This window comes from Heptranchias perlo, chromosome 26 (assembly GCF_035084215.1).
Source record: "Heptranchias perlo isolate sHepPer1 chromosome 26, sHepPer1.hap1, whole genome shotgun sequence".
NCBI lineage: Eukaryota > Metazoa > Chordata > Chondrichthyes > Hexanchiformes > Hexanchidae > Heptranchias > Heptranchias perlo.
The window spans coordinates 25,992,458-26,007,829 of NC_090350.1; the positions used below are offsets into that span (position 1 = coordinate 25,992,458).

The window sequence follows — 15,372 nt, forward strand, 5'->3', positions numbered from 1 at the left end:
TTCTGTGAAGCACCTTAAGATGTTTTTCTACACTAAAGGCACTAAATAAATGCAAATTGTGGTGGCAGAAAAAAATAACTCTCTGAAGGTTCATAACCAATCCCGTGAAACTATAGCTAAAACAAATCGAGTACTGAACTTCAGTCACAGAATTATTCATTATAAAACTAAATATACAATTTTGTCCTTGTACAAGACTTAGGTTAGACCTCATTTAGAATACAGTACCAGTTTTGGTCCCCTCGCATGATGGGTGATATTGAGCCTATGGAAAAGGTTTAGAGGAGGACCACAAGAATAATTCCCAGTTTAAAACACCTTAGCTACCTAGATAGGCTTAAACAACTGTATCTCCCTTTTCACCTCTCCCTGGAGATTACATGGCACCTAGTGGGTAGGGAGTGTCTTGGTTGACCTGTACAGGATATGATGTGGAGATGCCGGTGATGGACTGGGGTTGACAATTGTAAACAATTTTACAACACCAAGTTATAGGCCAACGATTTTTATTTGAAAGCTTGTAGATTTCAAATAAAAATCGTTGGACTATAACTTGGTGTTGTAAAATTGTTTACAACTGTATACGATGGCCTAGGTGGACCAGTTGGTCTTATTTTCCTGTGCTTTGTATGTAAATTGTTGTTGGAAGACTCGATTTACCAACCCCAGGGTTAACAACAATCCTGGAATTGTAATTTAAATTTAAAAAAAACAAAACTGAGGAAGAGAGAGAGAAAACCAGCAATTTTCACCAAGACCAAAAGAGAAGAGGGGAAATAATCAGGCGCACAGAGGAGGAGGAGGAGGGAGATGTAGAGCCAGTGGCAGAGGGAGGGGGCGCTGCCCTGATCCGAGGAGCTGACCCGCCGGCTCGGGCTCTGCCGCTGTTTGTTTGGCCGAAGTTTTAAGGTTGCACAGCGTTGGCCGCTCCGGCCACACCTGCCCCAGCGTCTCTATGCAATACGTTCCCCCGGAGACTATGATCGCCCACCCGACCCAGCTCATACCCCCTCACTTCGGCTACGTGATCTTGGTATTTATCTACAGCTGGGTCATGCTGGCTTACCTGGGAATGAAAGTGGGGATTGCCAGGAAGAAATACAATGTCAAGGTAAAAGAAACCCTCAACGATCAGCACGGGTCTCTTCCCTCTCCATAACCCCGCGGAGACGTGTTGTAATTAGACCCTAAAACAGCCGCAAAGGTTGTTATAGTCTGACTGTAACCGGGTGACATTTTCCAGGTTTCTGACCCCCCCCAGGTGAAGCCATGTTATTTTCAGTTCATTCTCTGCTGAGGCTCTTTTTAAACTAAAATATCTGTTTCAGATGCTGTTATTAAGTGCCATTTCACAAGATTTAAATTTTAAAAACCTGTGAATTTTCGAATGGTCCCACTAAAAATCCATGACTTGGGTTTGTAAGATGACGAGCAGTACAAAAAGGCCTCTTCTGATTCAGGGCCCATAACTGCATTTCCTGTGGCAGAGCTCAAAGGGGGATCTTGTTACAGCCATAAAAGATGACCTCGCGAAAAAAAATATTATTCTGCAAAGTACTTATGTGGCTGCTAATTTTAGAATGATTCTTAAAAAGACTAGTGTCGTTTCATTGGAGCAGAATCATTGCTAAGGTTGGGCGGAGGGGGGTTGAAATTGCGGCTAGCTATCATTAAGAACAGGAAAAATAAGTTTAAGATGAAGAAAACCACTCCGATTACCACATACCTTTGACTATTGAATGGTTAATAGCAGGGCAACCAGCTGACTTCTCCGTAATCAGCCAAATGCATATGCTTTAGCAAAATGTCAGCGACTGATTTAGTATGTTTATTTCCTGCAGTTCAACCAACCCTAACCCTAATGCAATCCTGAATGTCCCACATATGGGCAGGTGGTAAGAAATGTAGAAAGTCTGTGTGGTGAAATCCAGTTCAGATGCAAACATTTTTTTTCCTGTTTTTTTACTTTGCTCCAGAATTTTGATTGCAATTTTGTGAGCTAATTACATTTTCTGTTCTGACATCTTTCTCAAAGATCTTCATTTAGCATCTGGTTCTACATTTGTGTATTATGCATTTTTTTCACCTGTTACTTGACAATGATATACCTTGAGTTTTAAAAACTCTTAAGACTTCACATCCTATTTTCATGTTGCACATTTATCCAAGGAGGGCATCCCTCTGATTTTTACATAACAGCAATCCACACATGTGGCCAATTGTCAGTATATTCTACAGCTTCATTGCCATCAGCTACTTTCTCTTCTTAACTCTAAAATTAAACAAAGTTTTCAGCTTTCTTTTCTCTACTGCCATTTCATTGATCCTGCTTAAACTGCACTTGCTACTGATGTGCAATCATGTTCATTATTGTCATTATGCAAATACAGCAGCAGAACCATGGGTGTAATTTATGGCCCAGCAGAGCACAAATGAGCCTGCCTGGACCAATTAGTTTTTAAATTTTAAATATAAATCAAATTAAGAACCTTAATAAAGTTGAGGGACAGAACATGGGAAACAATTTATGCAGATAAAAAAAGTAAAAATGACATTCTTGAAATAGTGCCCTACTATAGCCCCACTTGAGAACGACTATAACTCCTTTGTAACTTTATTCCTTGTGAGTTGTCCATTCTGATGTAACAAAAAATCAAACTAAAACCTCTCCATAACATTCTCTTAATCACCTCTATTTTAAATTTACTTGCTAAATATAGTTTAAAAGGAAATTAGATTATGCATGAGAAAAATAATGAGGGAGGCTAATCTATATAAATATGATTTAATAACAAAGCATCCTGTCTAAGGTGATAACACCAATGTAACTGTTCCTATAAAACAGGTGCATACATTGTATATTCAGACATCATGCATATTGCTTGTTTTCATTTTAAATAAGTAGACAAATTAATTGATAATATCTTAATGGGAACCTTGTTAGTGTGCTGTTTAATGTTTGAGTTTAACAAATGTTTAATTTGCATGTTTAAAAAAAAGTTTTTTTAGACTGGGAATCTGCTCAGAAGCAACATGAATCAAGTAGGTAAATCTTCCAGTTAGAGTGGCTTTTTGTAGGCAGGACAATAAGCAAAAACTATAAAGGAAAGAATAAAGTAAACAATTTAGATCATTAAGTGTAAATGCTTTCTCTGCACAATATAAAAATCATGAAATAATTTAAATTTGAGCACACTTACGTACTTAAAAATAAATAACTAGAGATTTCTGAAGTTTTTAAAAGTTACTAGTAATTTTTTGTGGCGTTTCAAAACAAAAATTGGGATTGAGTACAGTTCATTAGTTGACACTTGAGTCTTTCATGGGGTTGCTTTTAAAATCCATTGGCAAGGTTTTCTAGAGGGTAAGCCACTCAGACAGCTCAGAGGGATCATGGAGCAATTTTGGAAGTTCATTGGCAGACTTTGGTAAAGGTAGGCTTCCCAGAAAGCTGAGCTGCATAGATTCCAAAATTAATTTAACTTTAAAATGTCACCAACCCCAATATAAGCATATGTGTGTAAAACTACTTCTTCAGGCTTAATAAAGAATTGTAATGGTATCTGGATTTTTTTTGGAGGCCTCCCACCCATCCCCATTTGTGGGACCTCTAATATTTTCCACCTCATTGCTCCAGAGTGCTGTCAATGAAACATGTTGGACTAATTGGAAAGCTCAGATATTGGGTGGCCTTCTGTCACATCTCCAACCTATTGACAGTAATGTCAATAAAAGGAGTTGGATCAGTCAGCAAGCACAAAATTGAGTCACTACAGACACAACATTTGTTACATTCATAATGATCACTACAGACACATTTTTTTGGATATAAATATGCAAGTTGTTGTAATAAAACACATTACCTTGGATCTTAGTTCAAATCCAGTCTAGATTGATGGGAGTAAATTTGCTAAACCATGTTACCTTTAAGAATCCTAAATGAAATGAGTTTCAACTCACTTCCTAGTGGAGGGAATTTCATGGACTTGGAGAGGGCGCAGTGGAAATTTACTAGAATGGTACCAGGGATGAGCTGAGACTGTTCTCCTTACAGCAGAGAAGGTTAAGTGAAGATTTAATAGAGGTATTCAAAAGTAAGAAGGCTTTTGATAGAGCAGATAGGGAGAAACTGTTTCCACTGGCAGGAGAGTCAATAACCAAAGGATGCAGATTTAAGATAATTGGCAAAAGAACCGGGGGAAGATGAGGCAATTTTTTTTTATGCAGCGAGTTGTTATGATCTGGAATACACTATCTGAAAGGCTGGTGGAAGCAGGGCTATGGAGAAAGAGCAGGGTTGTGGGACTAATTGGGTTGCTTTTTCAAAGAGCTGGCACAGGCACAATGGGCTGAATGGCCTCCTTCTGTGCTGTAAGATTCTATGGATACAACACAAAACCTGTCCATGATTTTGAAACCAAAATGGCAATCTTACTCAGAGATTGGAAAGACAGCTGGTATGGAAAACGTCACACTGGCAGAGTTGCCACTGAATAGAGGGAGCTTTACTTTGCATCTGGTTTATGCCATAACTGGGGTAGTGACTAGTTGATGCTGACACAGGATGCCAAAGTAGGAAAGCATTTAGTCCCCAGCACTGATGTCCCTCATCTCAATGAATGCCAGTTCACTCACTCCACCCAGAAAAATAATTATTGGATACTTTTAACAATATAAGTGTGAGCCATTGATGTATCAATGTGCTGCAATAGTAAGGAAGACTTGCATTTATATAGCCCCCTTCATGACCTCAGGGCATCCCAATGAAGTACTTTTTGAAGTGTGGGCACTATTATAATGTAGGAAACGCAGCAGCCAATTTGCACACAACAAGCTCCCACAAACAGTAATGTGATAACCAGATAAACTGCTTTTAGTGAGATTGGTTGAGCGATAAATATTAGCCAGGACACCAGGGAGGGCTGCCCTGCTCTTCTTCTAGTGCCTTAGCATCTTTTACGTCCACCTGAGAGGGCAGACGGGGCCTCGGTTTAACGTCTCATCTGAAAGACGGCACCTCCGACAGTGCAGCACTCCCTCAGTCTTGCACTGGAGTGTCAGCCTAGATTATGTGCTGAAGCCTCTGGATTGAAACTTGAACCCACACCCTCCTGATTCAGAGGCAAAAGTGCTACCACTGAGCCAAGGCTGACACCTGATAGTATACCACATTGTATGCAGCTGAGTTGCAAGAGGAATGGTGTGCTAATATCAATTAAATAGTGATAGTCAACTCTACCTGGATGACTATATAGTAAATGTCTGAAACCATTTTCTAATTACAACTATTGCATCCTTCTTGATTAATTAAAAGTTAGCCCTGGTAGACCAAAGAGGAGAAACGTGAAGAAGGTAGGATGAGAGAATAAATACCTTCCCAAATAGGAGGTTTCTCTTCCTTCTCTAGAATCATTGCAATTTTATGTATTTGGTCAGAGATTATGAACTTAAGGAAGACAGTATTTTCATGTGTATATCTCAGTACATTTCTTCTCTCTTTGCAGGGAAAGCTAGTCTTGTTTCAATGCACTGTGTATTACAAGGTGATAATGACAAGCAATGTGAAAGCCCCATCAGGACACTAATTGGCAAGAAATTATACAATGAGAGAAAAATTCTTGCAAATAATTCAGTAATGGTGTGAAATAATTAGGTGAATCAGAAGACATGTCAAAATACCATTGCAGTTAGGAATTGATGATTTGCAATCAAAAAAATCTCTGTACATCAATTGAAACTAATTTAGAATATTAGAATTATTATCTTACATGGAACTTGGACTGGTTTTTAAGCAAACACATTTTGGACATTTTCCTAAGTGTACTTTTCATAAGGTAACATTACCCTTGAATATTTTTACATGTAACCACAATTAAAAGAGAAGATAACTCTTGTGACAAATTCTATTACTGATAGGGACTTAGAATTCCTCTATGACACTGAATATTTATTTTTCAGTTTTTACTAATCTACATTTAAAAGGTTCTTCAGCCCACAGGGCATGGATTTCCCTTTGCCATACTAATTATGTTTATATAGGACTGTCTGCTCCAGGAATTTCCCATCATTAACCTTATAGCGACCAGTCACAGCAGTTTTCTCTTTTACTAATATTTGGTACTTTAAAGTCTCATGTTATGCAATTAAGGGCCACAGTATTCATATTTCAGCTAGCTTGACTGCTCTTATGGTAGTGGTTGGTATAGAATAGCTTGTGAATGAGCTACTGCAATTTTCATAGGAATTGTTTCTTTTACGGTTGAGGAAAAGGGGTTTTAGTTAGAAAATATTGTTTCAATTCTTCTTTTGGTCTTTGACCAGTAAATTATAAAATAAATTAAAATACAGCATTAGTTTGTGAGCTTTGACATCATTTGAAGCATTCATGGAAAGCTGGAATCTGTTTAGTTGAAGTAGAATTTATTTGGATCAACTTCCCATTGACTGTCTTTAGCCACGGACTTTTGAAGCTGAAACATTCACGAGAGTTCTGCAATTGGATCATCCAGTCGTTCATTAGCTTTGTAGTAATACCTTATATTTCCTTCCAGTATCCAAACATGTACAGTGATAAAGACCCAATATTCAACTGCATCCAACGAGCACATCAAAACACATTGGAGATATATCCTCAGTGGCTGATCTTCCAACTGATAGCTGGAGTTGTCTATCCGGTAAGGATGAGAAAATGGCATTGTAGCTCAGGGAAACATTCTGCCATAAATGATCTGCGCTGTCCTCTTCCACGCTGCTCTCCAGCCAGTAATTAGTTCCACAGTATTGAAACTGGGATAACTCCTTCAGCTTTTAGCCAAAGGACTGTACAGCCCATGAATTTGTAACTAACACTGTTGTGTCCACAAAAAGCAAATAAACTTTAAAAAAATTAATATATAATTGAACTTTATTTCTAAGTGCATTGATGCAAAAAATTGATTCTTCAACAAATTATTACCTGATGTCCATAACTTTAGCTTGCTGAAGATGAATTTCAAAGTATTAATCCCTTGGTTCACTGTTGCTCAATGTTGTGTGCCTCAGTTTCACAGAGGACATTGTTCCTGCAGCAGTGACATATTTTCCCTTAGAACAGAGTAACATGAACACTTTCTGTCTTGTGCCCTCCCACAGACCATGGACAAGTCTGAACATGCACTGCCTCATCCTTCTGATAAAAGAAAACTGTATGTGACAGGGGGTGAAATTGTCCATTTTTGTAAAAATGGGCAGGTTGATATACAAGTTGTTCTTTCACCTTCAGAACTGAAATTTAAATTCAATTCTGACCAATGAAAGAAAAGTCCGCCCGTTCTCTCTCTCTCTGTTGGTCATGTTTCTTAAACAAAATGATTTTGAGCAATTTTAGCTCAGCTGCTACCAAATGCATTTCTATACACAAAATTGTTCATAATTTGGTACAAAATGAAAAACAAGAAAATCTGCCATTTGTATAACATCTTGCTACACCTTAAACATCTCAATGTGCTTTACATACTTTGAAGTGCAGTGACCGTTGGTACAGCCATTTTCTGCACAAGAACGAAAAGTATTAATTTTAGACACGCACACAAAGCCTAGTTAGAGTATTTTCCATTGATTTTATGTGTTAATGATATCCTTCATTGTGGGTTCTAAATATTTTTTCATTTTACACCAAAGTGTTTATGAACAAAAAAATAGCACCAGTTTGTTATAATCTAGTTTATTTAATATTTCATAGATCACTGCTTCTGTGCTCGGTATCATCTGGGTAACCAGCCGATTTTCTTATGCATGGGGATATTACACAGGGGGTATGTATTATTCAGATTCCTTTTTCCTATACAAATATTTTATATTTTAGAAGAAAAAAAATTACAAGATAAATGTGTTTAGCAAATGTTATTTTAAAGGTACCAGGCACCACATGTACAATAATATTAATGGGACAAATAATTTAATTTCTGGATCACAACTCAGAAAAGTAACAAAGCTCTTCATTTATGATATTATTTTTGAGGTCCAATGTAAATACAGCAGCCGTTTCCACAAACAGCAAAGAGATGAAGGGCTAGTTAATCTGTTTTTGGCTGTATTGGTTGAGGGAGGAATTTTGGCTAGGACACTAGCAGAGTTCCCTGCTCCTCTTCAATTAATGCCATGAGATCTTTAACATCCATCAAAACCATTGAAACATGCAGACTGGACCTTGGTTTACTGTCTTCTGAAGAATAACCTCTCCAGCAATGCAGCACTAAAATGCTGAACTCCTGGAGAGGAGTTTGAACCCACCTTCAGAAATCACCAACTGAGATAAACTGACAGGTAGAGTCAGTGTTAACAAGAAAGGATATATAAGAAAAGCATTAGGTATTTTTTCCACAATCAAAACATGCTGTATCTTTTTAGCTAGAGTGGAATTCTTTTGAAGTTGTTTAGTGTCAGTAATTACATAATGATGCAAATGTGCTAACCTAGAAAACTGACCAACAGGTTCAGAAAAGCTAACAGACAAAAAAAGCCTTTAATTTGGGCCTTAAGACCAGCTACTTCCATCTCTGTAACATCACTTACCTCCACCCATCTGTGGCTGAAACATTCATTCATGCCTTTGTCACCTTCAGACTCAACTATTATAGTGTTCTCCTGGGCAACCTCCTATCCTCCATAAACTTGTCCAAAACAATGCTGCATGTATCCTATTCCACATCAAGTACTGCTCACCCATCGCCCCAGTTCTCGCTGAACTACATTGACTCCCGGTGTCTCAACACCTCAAAATATAAAGTTCTCATCCTTATGTTTAAATTCCTTCATGGCCTTACTCTTCTCTTCCTGTCCCTGCAACCTCCCCCACCCCACCAGCAAAACTCTCCATTCCTGATTCTGGCCTCTTGTGCACTGCCCCCAACTTTAGCAGTCGTGCCTTCAGCCCCCTAGGCCCCACTGTCTGGAATTCCCTCCATAAGCCACTGTGCCTCTCCTCCTTTAAGACCCTCCTTAAAACCTACCTCTGACAAAGCTTTTGATCACCCTGCCATCTTTTTTTGATTACGCCTCTTCAAAGTGCCTTGGGATGTTTTTCTGTTAAAGACACTACACAAAACTAGTTGTCGTTGTTTCCACTATGTTTCACTTGCATTTTCTGTATTAATTTCAGATGTGTTGCATTTGCAAACTTTTTCCTTAATATTTGCTTATTTTCTCACATTTTTGTTCACATGGACCTGTCCTGTCTTTTGACACCTTACTATTAGCACATTCCTAACTATCATGTCACAGATAATCTTTTACATCATCTAACAGTCTTATTAAGCAGCTTGCAGATCAATTAACACATTAACTCCATCTCTGAGTGGTGTATTTGTTAATTCTCTCCCACTTTCCTATTTTTTCCCAACTTTACCAAAATGCCCATTTATGTCTTCCCTTCTAATGAAGGCTTACACACCAGAAATATCATAACCTCTTATCTCTTTACAGATGCTGACTGACCTGTTGAGTATTTCCAGTACTTTTTTTTTCCTCCCCTCTCTCCTCGTCTACCTGCTTGATTTTGTCATCTCTGCCCTGGCTTGTTTTTCTCTCTCCGCCCCCTAAAAATTCACCAAGCTTTTCTGAAGTCTGTGATCCTGGTTGGTGCCTTGTTACTACCCCACCACCCCTCTCCATTCCCTGCTCTGCATGTGACAAACTGGCCCATGGAGTCCACTGGACCACAATATATCAAGATATGAAACTCGTACTTCCACAAAAGAAATTCTTTATACACAATTGAAATTTGTGATCATAAAGGTTATAGTGTAAATCCTGTGGAATACCAGAGTTAGAATTGAGATCTACCTTCTTTCAAAGGTGTGCATACTTTTGAAAAGAGACGGGTCCAATATTTATATTTATTTATAACTCCAATATGCCATATAAAACCTACAATTTATACTTCTTACAAATGAATCGTGATAGCAGTCTCAAAAAATTAAACCACATTTTTGTTTTAGATTATGTACTTTGGTTCAGCTACATTACCTCTGCTTTTTCTTCACAGAGCCAGAGAAAAGAATTAAGGGTTCCTATGGATACATTGGCCTACTGGGAGTCATTTTCCTATCCATAGTTGTTGCTTTTAAAACCCTTGTTTTGCTCGGATAAACTTTCTGCCATTATGATGGGTGTAGGAAAAAAATTGTGACTGGCTGCCCAGCAGTAGTTCTCTGGTACCATACATATCCAGCCATTTTGAAATGAGTATCACCTTAGCCACTTCCTGCTATTTGTTTAGCGGCCTGTCGTTTTAATATTGTCAGCTAGTAGTGGAGTTTTCTCCCTGCTATGTTAAGCACTGCATTTTGATTAGGTTTTGAGACACAAAACAGGTTTTCTATTCCATTTAACAAAAATGATGCACTGCAAGGTATAAAAAGTTGCATTTTATAAACTGGATAACTATAGATAAACCCCAAACAGAAAATTAAATTCCAAATATTTTTACAAATAATTGGGCAAATAGCTGCTACATCCTCTGCTCTAAAATTAGAATCCCTGTTTGCTCCAGTTAAGAGTGTCATTAAATTGAATATGTAATCTTGAACTAAATTTATCTTTCTCAGTTATGCATGTTTTCAGGCCTTCAGGTGCTTAATATTTCAAGTTTTTTTCCAATTTTACCTCATAGTATTAGCATGCATTATGATGTTTTGAAATTAAATCTATTGAAAGGTAATAGACAGATAATGGTAGAGGTGTACAACAGGATAAACATCTGAAAGAGAAAAATAGGTTAACAGGTTGGGGTGTGATCCTTCATGAACATCCATGCAACTTTGATAAAGATTGACATCTGAAACATTTTTGTATCTTTCTTTCTGATGTTCATTGTCCTGTACATCCAGCAGTTTCTGTTTTTAAAATCAGATTTTCAGCACCACTAAAAGTTGTCAGTTTAAAATTTGATTCAGCTGCAGATTAAATAATGAAATGCCTTGAGGTATAATTTTGTCTTGCTTAAGATTTTCTATAGAAATCTTAATGTAACCATTTATCAGGATCTAACTATAATTGATGATTTCTATGTTAGTACATTTTTAATGTTTTGTTTAGGTGGGTGTGCGAATCTTTGTGGCTTCATATGTTTCACCACATTATATTTCTAATTAAAAATCAATTTAAAAAACAATGGTTGTTTTTTTTTAAAGTTACATTTTAGAAAATCCATGTCTACCTACAAAAGGAACGTGTGAGCATTTGGTAAGAAAGCTTTCTGTATAGTTTAATCCACTTATGGACAATAACAAGCCACCCCCTTCCAATTCACATTACAGGCTGATGTAGAAGCATCAAATGATTATATCCTTTCATAGTGCAACAAATTGGCAGCTACAATTATTTAGACAGACGAATTATACTGAACCAAACTACACAGTAGCCAACTGCCTGCCTGAAATTTAAAAGGCAAAATAATGGGAATCAGCAACATTAGTTTAAAAAAAGCGATGAAGTTAAATGTTAAAGTACCTCTCTCTCATTAATAGTGCTGCTTTACACCATGCCTTAATGAGTTTATGCATTAAACAAACCATGAAAGTCACAAGCCTGATCTAGTTTGTATTATCTGAACCCAACGAGGGCAGTGGTAGGGATGTTACAAAGTCCTTAAGTTAGGGAGCAAAAAAGAAATCTCATTCCCAATTGCTGTCTGGGAACCACTGCTGGAAATATATGTGGGTGTCAAGCAAAGATAGCATCCAGCTCGACTGCCCATGGTAAAAAAGTCCAATACTGTCTAGACTCAGACTATTCACTTGGGTGAGGTGCCCATAGGAAAATAGGAACAGGAGTAGGCCCAAGGAATATGCTGGTATGCAAGAGAAGAAACTAAATGTACTACCTTCGTTAAAAGAGTGATCATGGAAGGAACATTATTTTTCTTATTTGCAAAAAGATTAAAAGTATATGCCATGGAGAATATTTGAAAAACATTAAGTTACTTTCTCCTTTTTCAGATTTCTCCCCTTTCCCAAGTTACTCCCCAATTTGTTATTGTAATTCTGGGCAGGAAATAAGAGCAGCAAAAAAGGCCTTCATCAGTTCCATTTCTAATTTTCTTTGCTCTTTGTTGAAAAGGGCTTAGTCTCTTTCTTTATCTACCCAACCTCCCCTATAGTCCTGGCTAATAAATAACAAGGAATGACAGGTATAATATCACTCCACACCAAACAATACAGGCACATGGTCACTGAAACACCAGGATATTCAAATGTCAATGTAGCAAGAAGAGCCATAAGGGCAATCACTAGTGTTAGAGGTCTATGTTATGAGGAAAGATTAGATAAATTTGGGCTTCTCAGCCTTAAAGCAGAGCATGAGAGGTGGTCTTAGAGGTATATGATAAACAGTACAGATAAGGTAAATCCAGAAAATTACATAGGATAAAGGAGCATTAGGTTCAAACTGGTAAAGGACAAATCAGGAAGTTCTTCAGCTTGATCAATACATGGAATTGTTTAAGAACCAAATGGCTGCTGCAGTGAAAGGGACTTTAGGGTCTTTCTGAATGGAGGATTAGCCAAATAATCATCCTTAATCTTAATTGTTTTGTGTCTAGTGAGTTATACCACACCCCAACCACCTTGTCTACTGTTGCATATGCTCTACCACTTTAACCAGTTAATTCCCCATAATTACAGGCTAAATTCAAATCCCATTAGTGTTAAAAATGAGAAAATGCATTTTAATTTTTAAAAATGGAAACACAATAAATGTGTTCACCAGCAGGGAAGAACACATTTAAAGTTCAATTTAAGTTAGCGCCTAGGCCTCGTTGTGGCAAGGTTTATAAAATTGACTGCAATGTTAAAAAATATGCTGCAATAAACTTTTAGGAGAAAAATAAAATGAACATGTGGGACTGATGTTTTCTACTGCAATTTACTACCTTAAAGATATATTTAAAAAATTATAAAAAAGTAGGCCATTTAAGTTATGGACTAGTTTACCTTGTATGAGAGAAATTTTTCAGTACACAGTACATACAAGACTACTATTCCCAATCAGTAACATTGGTACCTAAACATAAATTTGGGATTTAGTCAATTAACCTTGCTAATGATCTCAATGGAGTATCCACAGGAGTGTACAGCTGGTTGAAGCAGTAATGGAAACATCATGCCAATTTGTTATAACTGAGGATTTTTTTTTCATTACTGGGAAAGGATTACATATTTCATGAGCACTCACCTTGTATGAACATGAAGCATGCAACAGCCATATGTGTAGAGGCAGTATTTAAGTCATCAATTTTTCTTAGAGAGGAAATACTTTTTGTTCAAAGTGCTACCCTATTTCATAAACCTTATTAGCCTCAATTGAATTTGACTGACATTTTTTAAAAAGTTATTGTTTCTACCATGAGACACTGGCTGCTTGGATGCTCCAGTGAAAGCTCCACAAGAACAGAATACATGATTGCAAACCAAGGTAAGGGGTCCTGAAAAACCCTACCAACTGGGAATGCAGATTTCCAGGCCAGTAGCCTGATTTCCAAGGATCAGGAACTCCTAGGCAAAACTGATGTCGCAAACCATTGCCTGTACACAGTGCAGAACACTGTCAGTAACATAACTTGAATGGCTGGGCAGGGAGGGAGACCAGAAGGTCTTTGGCAGCAAGAACATTTTCTTTTCTCCTTAAATCAACAACCAAGGTCAACATTTTTTACCATAATGTTGGGAAGTACTTTGAACATGTCAGTGAACGAGAACACAAATCTGTCAGCTCGAGAGTCTAGGTTCAAATTCGAACATGGGAACAGGAGGAGGCCATTTCGGCCCCTCGAGCCCACTCCTCCATTTGATAAGATCACGGCTGATCTGTGATCTAACTCCATATACCTGCCTTTAGCCCATATCCCTTAATACCTTTGGTTGGCAAAAAGCTATCTATCTCAGATTTAAAAATTAGCAATTGAGCTAGCATCAATTGCCGTTTGCAGAAGAGTTCCAAACTTCTACCACCCTTTGTGTGTAGAAGTGTTTTCTAATCTCACTCCTGAAAGGTCTGGCTCTAATTTTTAGACTGTGCCCCCTAGTCCTGGAATCCCCAACCAGCGGAAATAGTTTATCTACCCTGTCTGTTCCCCTTAATATCTTTAAACTTCGATCGGATCACCCCTTAACCTTCTAAACTGTAGAGAATACAACCCCAATTTGTATTGTAAATAATTGAGGCCCCAAGACAGATCCCTGCAGGACTCCACTAGTCACATCCTGCCAATGTGAGTACCTACCCATTATCCCTACTATCACCTTTCGCTCAGCCAACTTCCTAACCAAGTCTGTACTTTTCCCTCAATTCCATGGGCTTCTATCTTAGCAAACAGTCTCTTATGTGGGACCTTATCAAATGCCTTCTGGAAGTCCATATAAATAACAACCATTGACATTCCCCTGTCCACTACTTTAGTCACCTCTTCAAAAAAATTCAATCAAGTTTGTCAGGCACGACCTACCTTTCACAAATCTATGCTGGCTCTCTGATTAACTGAAAATTTGAGGTGTTCAGTCACCCTATCCTTATAGACTTCAGCATTTTCCCCACAACAGATGTTAGGCTAACTGTTCTATAATTTCCTGGTTTCCCTCTCTTTCTCCTTTCTTGAAAGGAGAGACATGTGCAATTATCCAATCTAGAGGGACGGTTCCTGAATCTAGAGAACTTTGAAAGATTATAGTTAGGGCATCTATCAAGTTCAGTACAGACTAATCAAAATGAACATCTCCTGTTAGAACAGGCCAAATGATTTTGAAGAGTCTGATCCCAGTTCAGAGTGAGTAAAACAAGTGAACTTGCATTTAGATAGTGCATTTCACAGCCCCAGGAGATCCCAAAACACTTCACAGCCAATGAAGTACACTCACTTGTAATGTAGGGAAACACAGCAACCAATTTGCAGCAGAATATCCCACAAATAGCAATGAGATAAGTGACCAGGTAATGTTTTTGTAGCATTGACCAGGACACTGGGAGAACATCCCTGCTCTTAGGTAGTGCTATGGGATCTTTCACATCCACTAGAGGGGGCAGACAGGGACATCTGTTTACCATCTCATCCGAAAGATAGCACATTAGACGGTGCAGTATTTAAAACCCAGGCTAGATTATATGCTCAAGTCTTTGATGTGGGGTGTGACCCCTTGATCTTCTGAGTGGAATGAGTGCTACCACTAAGCAAACCCTTAACACCATACATATTTGAGTGGGGAATAAGCAAATGTCAAGTGCAGAAATGCTGGTATTATGTAATTAGTGAAGGCAGAATATGGCACTTGTCTGTATCAAACATTCCCAGTGCCAGATAGGTTAGAAACAACAACTTGCATTTATATAGCACCTTTAACA

The 15,372-nt window shown here is 38.0% G+C and overlaps 1 protein-coding gene across 1 annotated transcript; it reads left to right on the top strand.

Annotated features, from left to right (window-relative positions):
• Nucleotides 1-807: 807 nt before the first annotated feature.
• Nucleotides 808-11,152, top strand: mgst3b (microsomal glutathione S-transferase 3b). The gene is made up of 4 exons (XM_068006583.1): nt 808-1,111; nt 6,552-6,674; nt 7,721-7,793; nt 10,025-11,152. The coding sequence occupies exons 1-4, from the start codon at nt 956-958 to the stop codon at nt 10,126-10,128; spliced, it is 456 nt and encodes a 151-aa protein (XP_067862684.1). The 5' UTR covers nt 808-955; the 3' UTR covers nt 10,129-11,152.
• The last annotated feature ends 4,220 nt before the right edge of the window (nt 11,153-15,372 follow it).

What these genes read in the sequence shown, in the direction of transcription:
- mgst3b (XM_068006583.1), top strand. Translation starts at nt 956, where the DNA reads ATGCAATACGTTCCCCCGGAGACTATGATCGCCCACCCGACCCAGCTC. An exon ending in TAGCTGGAGTTGTCTATCCG is followed by an intron (nt 6,675 to 7,720) that starts GTAAGGATGAGA and finishes AATATTTCATAG; the next exon opens with ATCACTGCTTCTGTGCTCGG. An exon ending in ATGGGGATATTACACAGGGG is followed by an intron (nt 7,794 to 10,024) that starts GTATGTATTATT and finishes TTTTCTTCACAG; the next exon opens with AGCCAGAGAAAAGAATTAAG.